We start from the raw sequence: 16,760 nt of genomic DNA, 5'->3' as shown, positions 1-16,760 counted from the left end.
ATGTAAGCACAATGAGGAAGGCAGAGTGTGAGGTGTCTGTTGGCCTTCCTAAAGGAAGTAATTTGTCTCATTTGTTTGTTTCCCTGCTATTTTCATGAATAAAGACGTGTTTCATTGTTTTGAACGTTGGGCTTTGATCTTTCAATCTTTAGTTTCGACTGGCTGGGTCATTGATTTTATAGGATTGACCCTATTTATTACTAATCCCAATAGTATTTTTCCCTGTCTTTGCAAAGGTAGTTTTCACCTATCTCTACCTGATACACTTGAGAGAAAATACACTTGAGAGTTTGTCCAAGTTCAAGTTTACTCACATGACAGAGGACAATTGAACTCTGAATTGTGTGACGAATACTAAAAGGATACTAATAGAAAAAAACAAGTACTTGTAGTCTTACACTGACTTCCTAAAGGTTAATATCTACATAACAACACGCCTATATTGAAATGAAAAATGGATCTGGGCTCATTGGGACAGCCACTGTTCCAGGTCCAATTCAGCAGTTCTGTAATTTTCTCTTCCCACTGTTTTCTTCTCGCTCAGGGCAGCACTATTATTCTCCCTACTTCCCCTGAAGCCACTTTGACTGTGATTTGCATTTCATGTGTTACGGTAAATCCCCCCTCTCTCTCTGAGAGGGAACAGGACCCAAGGCATTAGCTAAAAACAATGGCAGTAAATAAACAGTAAATTCATGAGGTTCACAATGAAGGGGAACGTGAGTATTTCCTGTATTGCTCTGGGCTTGCGATGGATTACTTTATTCCTATCATATTTTTTTTATATAGGCCCTACTCTGGAAGTCTGAAGTCTATGATTACTATAATAGCTCTAGAAAGGTCAAAAGGTGAAAATGATATCATTTCAACTGACTTTAAATGTGCATTTGAGTTATTGGGAGAAGAGGCTCAGTCTAATAATAAAGATGGTTCTCCATTTGCGGTTCAACCAGTGAAGGCCACTATTGCACAGATGCCATCATGCCAATGAGATTGAATAGACCCCACAAAGTACAGTAGCCAGCCAACCTTCAACAACAGTGGTGAAACACTGCCACCTCTTGTTATGAAGTCATTAGACTACAGCAGTGGTGAGGACATAGATCTGGGTTATCATGAAACTTCCTTAGTTCTTTGACTACCGCACAGAATATCAAAAGGTGCCAGATTAATATTGGTCAATGTTGGATAAACAGTACTACATTGTCTCAACGTTTTAAGTCAGACTGGTTTTACAGGCCGTGGTGGGTGCATTTTTGTTGTTGATGATTTGGAAAAAAAATGTACCGAGTTCCATCCTGTTCCCAAAAGATGGCGCTCTTTCCACAGCCTCAGGATATCAACGTGTACAGGTGCTTGACTAACAATGCAGAACATCAACGTCCCACTCCACAGCCATCTGAAGAGATAAATGGAGTACACAAAAAAAATGCTGCTGACGTTATTGCACTGGCAACCTAGTTATACGTTCCTGACAGCCACTCTTGCATAGGTGTTAGCAAATGTCCAACGCGAGCCAAACAAACCACTTTCCAGATGCGATCTTTGGTTGAGTCTTTTGCCCATTTATTAGCAGCAAAGCAAAGATAAAAACACTGAAATAATCACATGAAGGCCTATTACCATAGGCAAAATCATACTTCCAAGGTGTAAACTGTGAAATGTAGGCTCGCCATACCTGTTCATTCCCACTTCCTGGTCACCTGTGTGCCTACACACATGTGACCCATGACCCAAGATATAGAGCCCCACAGTGAAGGTGTCATAATACCCATAAAACCTAGCAGTCAAACAGGGAAATGGTTCCAATCGTTTTTCCACCATTCATTTTTCCCATAGGGAATTTTAGAAACATTTAAAAATAAGGGCTGTGTTTCGTGTAGGTTTACCCTGGCGTGACGTTTTGATAACCATGTAAATCTCTCTCAGACAAGGTAACTTGTATCAATATATTCGGCTCTATTTACTCTCAGATTTGAAAATGTTATTTAGCATCAAAGTAGACATCATGCAAGACTACAAATCCCTGGAAGCCCCTGCACATAATCTCTAGCTACAACCTGGTCTCATTGCATTTGTATTATTCTGTAAGTAAATCTGAGACACTCCATTTATACACCCACCCATCCACCCCGACCAAACACCCTACTTTCGTTTTTGCCTTAAGTAACCATCTGTCTTATGTAACCACAACAAACGTAACATATCATACTAATTTCAGTATCCCAGACCTACATTTACTATGTTACGTCTAGTCTATGAGACCAGGCTGCTAGCTGAAACCTTTGCTAACAGGTATTGTGTCAATTTAAAACTTGCTCAAGACAGTTCACAGAATTGTCAATTTAAAGAAATGTAGGCAATTTATTCATTCATAAATTTAGCTAACATTAGATAGTTAATCCAGAGATTCTTACCTTTGCCTCGATTCGGCAGTCTTTTCCAGATCAATAGGGCATTCGTAATTCTTTATGATAGCCACATTAGCAGCTAATTGGCATTTCATTTTGGGGGTAAATACAGGTGAATATATTGATAAAAGTCACCTTGTCCTAGAGAGATTTACACTTATTCAAACGTCATGCCAGGGTAAGCCTACACCAAACACAGCCCTTATTATAAGTGTTTCTAAATTCCCCTGTGGGAAAAATGAATGGTGGAAAACTTAGTGTGGTTTGAACTGGTATAAAACCAAGGTTTGTGATTTACTTCCACCTGCAGTTGTGGAATGTTTGCTCACAAGTATAATTCATTGGCCGATCCCTCCCAATGACCAGGATGGAATAATGTGATCCTTCCTTAACCCATAGGATGTCCCACCAAGTTGACTACTTCAAAATGCTGAATGTCCTTAATGGCACTGCCCATGCTAAACCAGGATTTTGGGCCCTAAAGTCCACTATTTATCTCTATGGCTAAGTCAGAGATGGAAGAGAAAGAGAAACATTTCATAGGTTCCTTTTTTCTGGTTCATATACAGTCAATGAACTATGTAGACCAGACCCAGCTATTGCATTGGTGCTTACGGGAGAGCCACCCAGATGCTCCAAAGGTTTTGCATAATTTTAGCCAGTAGTTTTGAAAGTAGTGCTCTGCATCCAAAATGTGTCCCGGAATATGTACTCTACGTCATCCATTTCATATGACATGTTACAAATTCCAATTCGTACAATTTGTTACGAATTTGTTACTGTTTAAGATCTCTGACTGCATCTTTAAGTATACTGGAAATGTGACATTATTTTCCGATGGTAAACAGGCTTTATGGGATATCTTAATTTATCCACCATCTTAGAGCCTAGTATAAAAAAATCTGTAAAATATATTCAAAGATAGACAAACTATAGACAAACTATAGACAACACAAGGCAGTTAACCCACTGTTCCTAGGATGCCATTGTAAATAAGAATTTGTTCTTAACTGACTTGCTAAGTTAAATAAATAAAAACTTGTACTAAGTGGCCTAGCCTGAACCATGAAAACAGCCCCAGACCACTATTCTGCCTCCACCAAACTTTACAGTTGGCACTATACATTTGGGCAGGTAGCATTCTCCTGGCATCTGCCAACCCCAGATTCGTCTGTCAGACTGCCAGATGGTGAAGTGTGATTCATCACTCCAGAGAACGAATTTCCACTGCTCCAAAGTCCAATGGAAGCAAGCTTTACACCACTCCAGCTGACGCTTGGCATTGCGCATGGTGATCTTAGGCTTCTGTGCAGCTGCTTGACCATGGAAACTGATTTCATGAGGCACCAGATGTGTCACGCATGCTCCTACTGCCCCTCTCTGGCGCTCGAGGGCACCAGGCTGCCCTTCATTACGCATACCTGTCACCATCATTACGCACATCAGCGCTCATTGGACTCACCTGGACTCCTTCACGATGTTGATTGCCCCCTCTATATCTGTCTGTTCCTCAGTTTTGTACCCCGTGTCAGTATTATTGTCGTAATATCGTTTTGTTCCACCCGTCCAGATGCTGTTCCTGTTTTGTTTGATGTCCGTTTTCCATTAAATGTTAACTCCCTGTACTTTCTTATCGTCTGTCACACCTGCTCTGGCGCTCGAGTGTTACAACGCAGGAAAGATTATCTTTACGTGCTATGCGTTTTAGCACTCGGCGGTCCCATTCTGTGAGTTTGTGTGGCCTACCACTTCACGGCTGAGCTGCTGTTGCTCCTAGAGGTTTCTGCTTCACAATAACAGTATTTACAGTTGACCGGGGTATCTCTAACAGGGCAGACATTTGAGAAACTGACTTGTAGGAAAGGTGGCATCCTATGACTGTGCCACATTGAAAGTCACTGAGCTCTTCTGTAAGACCATTCTACTGCCAATATTTGTCTATGGAGATTGCATGGCTTTGTGCTCGATTGTATACACCTGTCAGCAAGGGGTGTGGCTGAAATATCCGAATCCACTCATTACAAGGGGTGTCCACATACTTTTGTGTATATAGTGTATTATAGGTGTTTTGCGCTCCATGTAATCCCCAATGAATAGGCTATGGCAGCATTACCAGAGATATAATATGCATAGTACTCACTGCATTTTTTCTTCAAAAATTGTAAAGTCAGAAATATCGAAAAAGGCATATTATATAGTGGTCTTGAGCAGTTTATACAATATGCACAGAAGCCTTATCATATTATAGAATAGGACACACTTTTTCGTTCTTTGGACTTCGTTTCTATGAAGATTTGATTATTTAAACTTTTTGAAATCTGAGAGGCCTACTGGATGGGGGAAAAACATTAGGCATGCGTGAAATATGCTTAATAAACCTTAATTAACTGGGTCACAATCTAAATTATGAAATACAAATGCACCATAATACCCCAGAAGTAACAATAAACAATAGTAGTAATAATAATAATAAATACATACAAAAAAATATATATTACGCTAATAAAAGGCTAATGTGACAAAGTCAATATTCATGATGAAAAATAAGCTGCCGTTTCGATTAGCAATATGAAAACGACGAATATATGGAAGCCTTGTATTATGTAATCTACGTGATAATCAGATAAACTTCCTTCGTTTGGCACTTAATTAGCCGTATCTATCTTGTTATCGATAAACTACCAGTGGATGTCGTTGTTCACTCTTTTTACGCGGGAGTGTCACTCCTCAACATGACCTCATGCTCTGCAGACGCTCCAATCGTCCTTCACTTTCTCTACAGTCAGTGCGGCAGACAGAGATAGAAGGATAAGAGGAAGGGAGTGAGTGAATGAGAAAGACCGGCACACAGGGAGTGAAACAGACAGAGCGAGAGTAGCGGCTCTTACATCTAGACGCGTGTAGATATTTTGCTCCCGGAGATTCAAAATAAAACAAACAAGAACACAACAGATCGCGCTTGTGACAGGAAAGGCACCCGACAGAGATATTTGAATGACTTTTCTGCCTAGCTGAATTATTATTCCGAGGAATAGTGTCATATGTGGAGATTTCTTAACCTCGTAAGCCCATTTATTTCACTTAATAGGTGCATTATGACATTTCTCCTGACAGTGTGTTCATATTAATAACGGTTCAAATGATATTTTATGTAGGCTATTCATGTGATGGTAATCTGTATGAAAATGTTATTCGATCTATGTGCATGGTAAATTCAATTATCTATTGAGGTGTTGCTTTTCTATTTTAATTCATAGCTTTACATCTGCAGTACTCTTTTGGACATCTTGCAAAAGTGTCTTATTTATTATCTCTCTTTTCAGGGAACGGCTGGCGTTTTTCAGCGCACGAACAAGGAATACAATGCTAAGGATTTTGGATCCCGTGGTCACTGTCGTGACCATTTCCTTTGTGGTCGAGGGGGTGCTCGGTGGCTACGGGATGAGCATGTTCGCCGCGCAAACATCTCCCCCGGACCCTTGCTACGACGAGAATGGTAACCCGAGGAGATGCATCCCCGATTTTGTGAACTCCGCTTTCGGAAAGGAAGTCCGTACTTCCAGCACCTGTGGTAAAACCCCGGGTAGGTACTGTTTGGTAACAGAGAAGGGCGACGAGAGAAATAGGAACTGCCATACTTGCGATGCCTCGGACCCCAAAAAGTATCACCCACCGGCATATCTAACGGATCTCAACAACCCCCATAATCTCACATGTTGGCAATCGGAAAATTACATCCAATACCCCCAAAACGTCACCATAACACTGTCACTGGGCAAGAAATTCGAAGTCACCTACGTAAGCCTGCAGTTCTGCTCACCTCGACCCGAATCTATGGCTATCTTCAAGTCTATGGACTATGGCAAATCTTGGGTACCTTTCCAATACTATTCGGCCCAGTGCAGGAAAATGTACACCAAACCGAGCAAGGCCACCATTACCAAACAGAACGAACAAGAGGCGATATGCACGGACTCCCACACGGACATGCACCCTCTATCCGGCGGTCTCATTGCCTTCAGCACTCTGGACGGCAGACCGTCGGCGCACGACTTCGACAACTCGCCGGTGCTCCAGGACTGGGTCACGGCCACCGATATCAAGGTGACGTTCAGCCGATTGCACACTTTCGGGGATGAGAACGAGGATGACTCGGAGCTATCCCGGGACTCTTATTTCTATGCGGTGTCCGATCTGCAAGTTGGCGGTCGATGCAAATGCAATGGCCACGCTTCGCGGTGCGTAAAAGACAGGGATGGAAACCTTGTTTGTGAGTGCAAACATAATACCGCCGGACCGGAGTGCGACAGGTGCAAGCCTTTCCATTATGATCGGCCGTGGCAACGCGCAACAGCTAGAGAAGCCAACGAATGTGTCGGTAAGTCAAAACATTATAATTGTCTCCAAAAACCATCCAAATGATCTTTAAGCACCGCAGAATTTTCCTCTCCACACAATGCCTGTATCACAGGCAAAAATACCTTTGGCATAAATGGTATTATTGGGTGACTCTTGTTTGTGCAGTCATGAGAGATTTGGCTGTTATTAAGTTTGGTAATGTTGGTATTGGTTGGTTGAGTTAATTGCTAAAGTGGACACTGCGCATTCCTCAGTTCTGTTGAAAAACAAAGATTCAGACACGCCTATTATTTTCTCTGGATGAAAGTGTCGAAATACTATAAAAAAGGGGGGTTATAACACATCATATTACACACCAACAAGTATACACAAGTTTCACAAAACCTTCTGTGTAATTTAGGTTTCCAACTCCAAGGCTCGAGGAAACATTGCCTGTCCTTTTTTGTAGTTTATTTAGTTATGGAAAACAATTTAAAATCCTTATTAGTATTAAAATGTTATTATAATAATATAATAATAATATAATAATTATTATTATTTAGTCTCGAAATACATTTTTATAGTTGTAAGCATTTTATTAGACTATGTCAATTTTAGTCTGATCAGCCCACGCTGTATTAATAGTACACGCCTTCATTAAAACATGATACTGATGTGATTTGAAAATGTAGGCTATCAAAAACAAGGCTGTACGGTTGTTAAAGAGGTCTGAATTAAGGATAAATCAAAACCACCGTTCGACCCACCACAAAATGCAGTCTTTTAATGAAATTATGCCGCGCGTCTATGCACATAAAAAGTCACATGCAACGCCTTCTCAATTTGAAAACCTAAAAGCCCATTACCGCCATAGCTCAAATGGAGGTTTATAACAACCACCCACTTCAGAAAGACCGTCACATCACAATGTCTAATCATTCACCGCGTTGAAATGTTTCTCATGGGGAAAATTCATGCACAGTTCTAACTTTATCACTGCGATAAAGCGACGCACCGTCATTTATTTAAAGAGCATTTAAACCGCACGGCCACAGTGCTTGAACACAGACTTCTCTGCCCATTTAATTATCGTTTGAATCAAAGTTAATTATAGGTCTAAATTACGTTAATTGTTGTATCATAAAACTGTTGTAAAAAATGTATATTTAAAAAAAAGAATCATTATTTCATCCGGAAACTATTATGATTATGATTATTATTATTGTTGTTGTTATTATATCAAATGAAATTGCCATTTTTGAAAACATTACAACATAAATTTGCCTTCCTTGGAAACAATCTGCAAAATGTTAATACACCGATTAAGCCTAATACTCAAATATATGTGATATTATTAGGCAATCATTATTAATTACACCCATAAAACGTTATCATTACTATGGTAATCATTCTAAATATGATTAATAGGCTACTTATTAGTATTCATATGATTCGCTTTGGATAATGTTCGGGTCTTCGACAATATCATCGGACATAGTTCATTCGTGTGAACACTTTAGGCCCACAAGAAGAAAAGTCATCAGAGTAGATATGAATTCCGATCCTCAATGAACCGGCCCATTTAGATTTATGCTTTCCCGTCATGAAGACTAATAAAGCACATCGAGGAAGTTATCACGTCGTGGCGTTCATTGCATTCATTCCACAACACTATTTCCAACAGGCTACATCAGCTGCTATAGAGATAGGGACAATGCCGCGGCAGGATCAAAGATGTGGTACTTGCTTTTTATTGCCAGACATACCTAAGACCCGCTTAAAGATAGTATGTATTCATGCTTAGAGAGACGGCATGCATGAGCTTGGTGAGAATGTGAGTGCTACTGGTTTAGATAAAGGAGAACGAATTATTGGACAATTGTAGTCTGATATTGACTTGGCTGTGTGTTGACTGTCTAGCAAATGTTGTATACGATTTTATCATGATGAGTGTGGTTAAAAGTTGGGATTATGCGTTGTCGATGTAAGCGAAGAGAATTGATTCCTTGTGAAATATCTCACCCCTTATAAGCCAAGTAAGTGCCCTATACATGCATGCTTTCAAGGTTAACATTAGAGGTAGGCTAAGTGGGGGGTTGTTCCCTGACCATAGTACCCAAACGACTTCATCAACCGCATTGCTGCGTAATGTATGTGTCAGTACTCTATATCAACTCTGCAAATGTGCAGTATTTCATTGGCATTGTATACCCAACATTTATAATAATAGTTCAAGACTCTGAGCACACAAGGGCATCTCTTGGGGCATGCAATGTGGATACAAATAGGCCTGTGTGTCTCAAGAGACAATGTCGATGGAAAAGATGATGATGATGATGAAGGTGGATGAACCTCGACTTCTCACTGTAACCCACTCTAGATTGGATTTGCGATTTTTAATTATCGCACCTACGGTGAATGGTGAGAGGAGGCTCCTCGTTCCATCCCATATTGTTTGCATCAGCGAGCCCCTACAGTAAAATGAACTGACTCAAACTCAAACTCAAACTCAAACTTTTGTCTCCGTATTTCTATTTCACTGTGGTTGAGGGAAAGTGGCGCTGTGTTGTTTGACAGTCATCCATGTTGACTGTTTTGACACATAGCAGGTTTTGTTTGCTGTTTGTTTCCATTCACACAGAGTGGTTCTCTGCGGCAGATAAACATGCTTGAGCCTTGTGGAAATATCTACGCCTTTACTATAGTGACTGGCTACGAATACACTTTGGAGAAGGTCACCCCAGTTGTGTATAAAACTGTGAGGTGTTACCTCAATTAAGAGAGCTCTGAATCTGATAATATATCACTCTCAAAATATCCCGACCGCAGTCCTCCATATTACAGTCTACATTTTTAAGCCCTGCCGTCAAATCCAAGATTTATACTAGTTGGCCAACTATGAGAAACACAGAGTGACAATGATTAAATGAAGTTGACCAAATAGGTGAAACACAGAGTGACAAATGAAAACAAATGAATAAGTGATTGTTCAGTGGCGGTTTCTGTGAGGAGGAAAGGAAGGCTGTGCCTCCCTCCTTGGGTCGCCAGGGCTTCCATCCTGGAAAAGCAAACAGACTTGTTTAGACACAACCCCGCCACTATAGGAATGAAGAATGAATTGTTCCTCCCCATCCCCAGTATCCTTGACACTTTATTTTTACCGGAACAGCATGTGTGTGTGTGTCATGTGTGTGTGGTGTGTCTCGCACGGGGCCACAAAGGTGCATCACTCACTGTATCCATCATGCTGTCAGCAAGCACACACACACACACACACACACACACACACACACACACACACACACACACACACACACACACACACACACACACACACACACACACACACACACACACCCTGTAGCAACACATTCCTCTGGGCTGTTTGTGCTATGGGCCGCCTGCTCCGCCAGACAAGGCGTGCAGAGCGGTGCGGAGGGGTGCTGTGGTCGCACACCCTCTGCTAAAGCAAACACCGCCTCACCTCTCAAACAGGGAGAAGAATAGTCTGCCTGACACCTCTGTGTGAAGGCAGGGTCCTAGGGTTTTTGAGAGTGTGGGGTGAGGTGGAGTTGGAGTTGGGGTAGTGTGTGTGTGTGTGTGTGTGTGTGTGTGTGTCATAGTACTGTTGTCTGTTACCACCTGTAAAAGCAATTAGTCACAGGAGGTTGGTGGAACCTTAAATGGGGAGGACGGGCTCGTGTGAATGGCTGGAGCGGAATAAAGGGAATGGTATCAAATACATTGTTTCCATGTGTTTGATGCCACTCCATTAACTCCATTCCAGCCATTATTATGAGCCGTCCTCCCCTCAGCAGCCTCCACTGCAATCAGTAATTGTAGCTTAAAGTTATGGCTAGGACAGAACACTGTGTGTACTATAAGCTTCAGTAACAGAGAAGTGATGTCAAAACGAGATGTACTGTACTATGCGATAAGCTTTGCTATGAGCTGCTTGGTTGGATATGCTGAAATATTGAACGCTTCCAGCACTATTTGTCAGTCAGCAAATTGAAAGATTCCGACTGTCTCTGGATCCTCTGCAGTCATAACATGTTCTCAGTTACAGAGTTTATCTAGAGTAGAATCCGAAAGTGATACGGAGTGGGGACATTCAGAGTAGATGAGAAGGAAATAGCCAGGTGGGGAAAGGAAACGTCATCAAGACCAGCATCTTTTTCTATGGTGTGTGAAACACAACATAGGGATAGGTACTTCTATTTTATTATAGAGATAATGATAGGCACTTGTTTTTATCATGGTCCGAAGAGCCAATGGCTAAGAATAAGAAATACCGTACAGCCTATTAGCCTGTCAGTATCTCTCTCCGGATGATAATCTTTGTCAAGTCCTTGAATTGCGCTACTTTGCTCTGTCTTTGACTGAACCTGGATATTGGTTATCATATCTATATAAAGGCCTAGGCATTCCACTACAACTAGCTTTGCATTTGTGGAGTGATTTGAATGCAGTTGGTCTTACAAAAACAAAACACATTGAAACAGGTTGCATGTCGTCTTCCCTCTTTGATGTGCACTTTGCTGATTAGTCCGTCTGAGTCTTAAAGGACCTTCATGCACTTCTGAGTGCACTTCCAGGTCCATTTGGGATATTGATTCTCACAGGCCACGCGGGAGACCGTCTTTGTGATCTAACGCAATGAGTTTAGGAATGGAGGCATGGAGGAGGAAGAATCGTGGCTTCAATATCAATTCAGGTGTGACCAGTCTCGGCCTGACAGACATGGCTGGATGGATAGACAGTCTCATCACGACTGTCTCATCATGTCGAATTCGGTCGGCGTCAGCAAGGATGCTCAGCTACCTGTAAGAAAGCACGCAAGTGTCTCAGTTTGATCAACTAGATTCCCTTCCTCTTGCTTTAGAACTCTATCAACTCAGAGTGACACTACAGCATCTGAAGGAGAATGAAGGAGACACCAATTCAGCTAATTGAGATGAGGAAAATGAGTAGGGCGCCTAAGACGATCACTTTAGGAAGAAAGTTTTTCAGACATAGAAAATGAAATGCAAGACTGTTCCACTGCATTATCTGCCTGAGTTTGTCCTGTTTTATTAGCTTCAGGTTCCGGAGCTTGAATGTGTTGAGAAAAGGGGTCTTGAATAATTCAGAGAGTTTAAGAAGAATGCTTGGAGGCATGCAGAATGAAGGATACTACTGCAGCACAGAGGAAAGTAAAGAGATTGAGGGAGAGTACAATAGAGACCATAAATGTGAGAGAGACAGGGAGGCTATAGAGAAAGAGAGATGGAAACAGAAAGAGAAAGGGACAGGAGAGTGACCTATCCAGGGGCTTTTGGGGACAGGAGAGCCTTTTTTTGATGAAACAGGCTTTATCTTTCCTTGAGAACCACTTCACGGTAGTTTTTCTACTTGTTCATAGAGTGGGTGGAGGGGGCAGGGCAGGGGAGGGGGAGGGCCCTTCCCTTAGCTCTAGAACTTTGTTGGCACAGAGATAGCATATCAGTGACTTGGCACAGACATCGCCTCAAGCCCGTCCAAATTTCCATGGACCCCCCCCCCCTCCCCCACACCCCACATATTTTCCCGTAGATAACTTCATTTATCCAGCCTCAAACCGCAACATCATCTGGCTGATTTGAGCAGACCTGCCGGTTGTCTTGCCTGATTACGTCAAATAAATACGCTCCCAGGTGTTATTCTGAACAGTTTGATTGACAGGGGAAGATGACTGTGGTGGTGGATTGATATTGAGATTTGGCGCCCCTTCAGATAATTGGGCTTAAATCTCTAACCACTTGCTTAGAGGAAACAGTGTTTTGCTGAGATGTCTTTTTGATAGAATCTTCCCTAGTTCCATTGAAGGAAGAAAGATCAACAATGACATGAAATGTCAGTAATTAAAATGTTCTCACCTGAAATAACTAATTAAAGTTTTTGGAAATGGAGAATAGGGAACTACAATAAAGACAATCCTTTTGAGAATGTCGGTTAGATTGTCAAAATGTAATACACTAGTATTTACATACATATGGTCTCCTGCAGATAAGATGCAATAAAAAAATAAAGCAACGCTTCACAAGAAAGTATACTGTATAGTGTTGTCCTTTCACACCTTTCATTTCATGTAGGAGCTCCTACAACTGGATACAACAGCAATATTCATTAACAATGATACCATGATGAGGCATGATGACCGAGCTGTGGTCTGGTTAATGTTTGAGCTGCCACCGAAGGACCGCCATTCCTTTATTGAACCGCCGTATCCTTCATCTTCAAAGGGCGACCGCCGTCCGCCAAACGCATTGACCATCCTGACACTCACTGCTGTACAACGCCTGGCAAACAAAAGGAGTGAGAAACAGAGGTGTGAAAAGAGTGTCAGATTAGTTTGCACTTTGCACCGTGGCGTATTCCCCACCCTTCCCCCCCCCTGAAGAATCCCGACACCAGTGCCGGCAGTTCAAACGGGTGAATGGCCTCCCTCACGCTTTGAGGACCTCCTTCCTACAAAGTGTTATCACTGTTTTACGACTTGTTTTTTAAACCACTGCATAACAAGTTATTCAGAGTCTGGAGTTGGACGCACTGTAATGACTCCTACTTTTGGTTAACTGTACTATACACAGCCTTGCACCTTGGTCAGCTACTGTTTAAGTTTGCGTATGCATGCACTCACATACGGGCATGCATGTCTGCAACGTCACACACACCCACAGAGCCAATCAAACTCACAGATACATAACTGTGACCGTAACTTTGATTCTGGGCTCACTGAAACCAGCCACAGAAGCAGACAGCCAAAAGCAGTCAGCCAAAACAGACAGTCAATCAGATAACTGTGAACCGTAAAACCTCCTCCACAGTGAGAAGCCACATGTTAGGTTTCTGAGGAGGCCCAGACCCCTGCCTGCGTCTGTGCTGGCCAGGGGCCACCAAGGATTCTGTTGCATTGGCGGCAGGGACGGGAAAAGAGGGGTGGGCCAGGCCTGTTTCCAGCAGGGTTCCCAGGACCATCGCAGCGGGGCCACAGCAAATTCAACCTGATGGCTGGCAGGGCTGCAGTATAGGCCCATCTGTACCTTGTTTAAACCTAGTAGTATGTTCACCATCCACCTCTACTCTGAACTCTGCTGGGCGCCACATGTAACTAGTGGGAGAATGTGTTGAAATATAACGTTACTGGCTCTGTGCAAAATGCTGCTGCAGTGGTGTCCTGAGTTAATGTGTGTGCCTGTGACAGAGAGAGTGGGGGGGCTAAATGAAGGGTGATCTTTTTGTTTAGTTTTTGAATTCTCCTGTAAAGGGGGTTGACATAGATTGTAAAGGGGGTTGATATCAAATCCAATTTTATTGGTCACATGCACATATTTAGCAGATGTTATTGCGGGTGTAGCAAAATGCTTGTGTTCCTAGCTCCAACAGTGCAGTAATATGTAACAATTCACAACAATACACACAAATCTAAAGTAAAAGAATGGAGTTAAGACATATATTCATGTTAGAACGAGCAATGTCGGAGTGGCATTGACTAAAATACAGTAGAATAGAGTATATACATATGAAATGAGTAAAGCAGTATGTAAACATTATTAAAGCGACTAGTGTTCCATTATTAAAGTGACCAGTGATTCCATGTCTATGTATATTGGGCAGCAGCCTATAAGGTGCAGGGTTGAGTAACCGGCTGGTAGCCGGCTAGTGATGGCTATTCAACAGTCTGATGGCCTGGAGAAAAAAGCTGTTTTTCAGTCTCTCTGTCCTAGCTTTGATGCACCTGTACTGACCTCGCCTTCTGGGTGGTAGCAGGGTGAACAGGCCGTGGCTTGGGTGGTTGATGTCCTTGATGATCTTTTCACCTTCCGGTGACATCGGGTGCTGTAGGTGTACTGGAGGGTAGGCAGTGTGCCCCCGGTGATGCGTTGGGCAGACCGCACCACCCTTTGGAGGTTGAAGAGACGCTGTTGTGCCTTCATCCCCACACTGTCTGTGTGGGTGGACCATTTCAGATCGTCGGTAATGTGTACACCGAGGAACTTGAAGCTTTTCACCTTCTCCACTGTGGTCCCGACGATGTGGATAGGGGTGTGCTCTCTCTGCTGTTTCCTGAAGTCCATGATCAGTTCCTTCGTTTTGATGACGTTGAGGGAGAGGTTATTTTTCTGGCACTACTCCTCCAGTTCCCTCACCTCCTCTCTGTAGGCTGTCTCGTCACTGTTGGTAATCAGGCCTAAAACTGTTGTGTCGTCTGCAAACTTGATGATTGAGTTGGAGGCATGCATGGCCACACAGTCACGGGTGAACAGGGAGTACAGGAGGGGGCTAAGCACGCACCCTTGTGGGGCCCCTGTGTTGAGGATCAGCGAATTGGAGGTGTTGTTTTCTACCTTCACCACCTGGGGGCGGCCCATCAGGAAGTCCAGGACCCAGTTGCACAGGGCGGGGTTCAGACCCAGGGCCCCAGGCTTAATGATGAGCTTGGAGGGTACTATGGTGTTGAAGGCTGAGCTATAGTCAATGAACAGCATGCTTACATAGGTATTCCTCTTGTCCAGATGGGATAGGGCAGTGTGCTGTTTTGATGGCGATTGCATCATCTGTGGAACTATTGGGGCGGTATGCAAATAGAAGTGGGTCTAGTGTGTCAGGTAAGGTAGAGATGATATGATCCTTAACTAGCCTCTCAAAGCACTTCATGATGACAGAAGTGAGTGCTACGGGGAGATAGTCATTTAGTTCAGTTTCCTTTGCTTTCTTGGGTGGACATCTTGAAGCAAGTGGGGACAGCAGACTGGGATAGTGAGAGATTGAATATGTCCGTAAACACTCCAGCCAGCTGGCCTGCGCATGCTCTGAGGACGCGGCTAGGGTTGCCGTCTGGGCCAGCAGCCTTGCGAGGGTTAACATGTTTAAATGTCTTACTCACATCGGCCACAGAAAACAAGAGCCCACAGTCCTTGGGAGCAGGCCACATCGGTGGCACTGTGTTATCCTCAAAGCGGGCAAAGAAGGTGTTTAGCTTGTCCGGGAGCAAGACGTCAGTGTCCGTGACATGGATGGTTTTCCCTTTGTAATCCGTGATTGTCTGTAGACCCTGCCACATACGTCTCGTGTCTGAGCCGTAGAATTGCGACTCCACTTTGTCTCTATACTGATGTTTTGCCTGTTTGATTGCCTTACGTAGGGAATAACTACACTGTTTGTATTCAACCATATTCCCAGTCACCTTGCCATGGTTAAATGTGATGGTTTGTGTTTTCAGTTTTGAGTGAATGCTGCCACCTATCGCACGGTTTCTGATTTGTGCAGGTTTTAATAGTCACAGTGGGAACAACATCCACTATACACTTCCTGATGAACTCAGTCACCGTGTTAGTGTATACGTCGATGTTATTCAGCATGGATTCCGACTGGTCAGACCAGCGTTGAATAAACCTTAGCATGGGTACTTCCTGTTTGAGTTTTTGCCTATAGGAAGGGATGAGCAAAATTGAGTCATGATCTGATTTGCCGAAGGGAGGGCAGGGGAGGGCCTTGTAGGCTTCCCGGAAGTTGGAGTAGCAGTGGTCGAGTGTTTCAGCGTGAGTACTACAGTCAATGTGTTGATAGAACTTTGGTAGCGTTTTCCTCAAATTATTTAGATTGTAAAGGGGGTTGATATAGATTGTAAAGGGGGTTGACATAAATTGTAAAGGGGGTTGATATAGATTGTAAAGGGGGTTGATATAGATTGTAAAGGGGGTTGACATAAATTGTAAAGGGGGTTGATATAGATTGTAAAGGGGGTTGATATAGACTGTAAAGGGGGTTGATATAGATTGTAAAGGGGTTGATATAAATTGTAAAGGGGTTTATATAAATTGTAAAGGGGGTTGATATAGATTGTAAAGGGGGTTGATATAGATTGTAAAGGGGGTTGATATAGATTGTAAAAGGGGTTGATATAGATTGTAAAGGGGGTTGATATAGATTGTAAAAGGGGTTGATATAGATTGTAAAGGGGGTTGATATAGATTGTAAAGGGGGTTG

The 16,760-nt window shown here is 42.8% G+C and overlaps 1 protein-coding gene across 2 annotated transcripts in view; it reads left to right on the top strand.

The window, feature by feature from the left end:
- Positions 1–5,195: 5,195 nt before the first annotated feature.
- The window catches only part of LOC115147201 (netrin-1), a 90,369-nt gene continuing 78,804 nt past the window's right edge, over positions 5,196–16,760 (top strand). For both annotated transcript variants that reach the window (XM_029689283.1, XM_029689282.1), the window contains exons 1-2: positions 5,196–5,473; positions 5,735–6,789. In XM_029689283.1, coding sequence (XP_029545143.1) covers positions 5,775–6,789 — 1,015 coding nt within the window. In that variant the 5' untranslated portion in view covers positions 5,196–5,473; positions 5,735–5,774. The remainder of the gene's footprint in view (positions 5,474–5,734; positions 6,790–16,760) is intronic.

Source organism: Salmo trutta, chromosome 14 (assembly GCF_901001165.1).
Source record: "Salmo trutta chromosome 14, fSalTru1.1, whole genome shotgun sequence".
Lineage (NCBI taxonomy): Eukaryota > Metazoa > Chordata > Actinopteri > Salmoniformes > Salmonidae > Salmo > Salmo trutta.
Note: the sequence above shows the minus strand (reverse complement) of the source record. Positions and strands in the feature narration are given on the sequence as shown.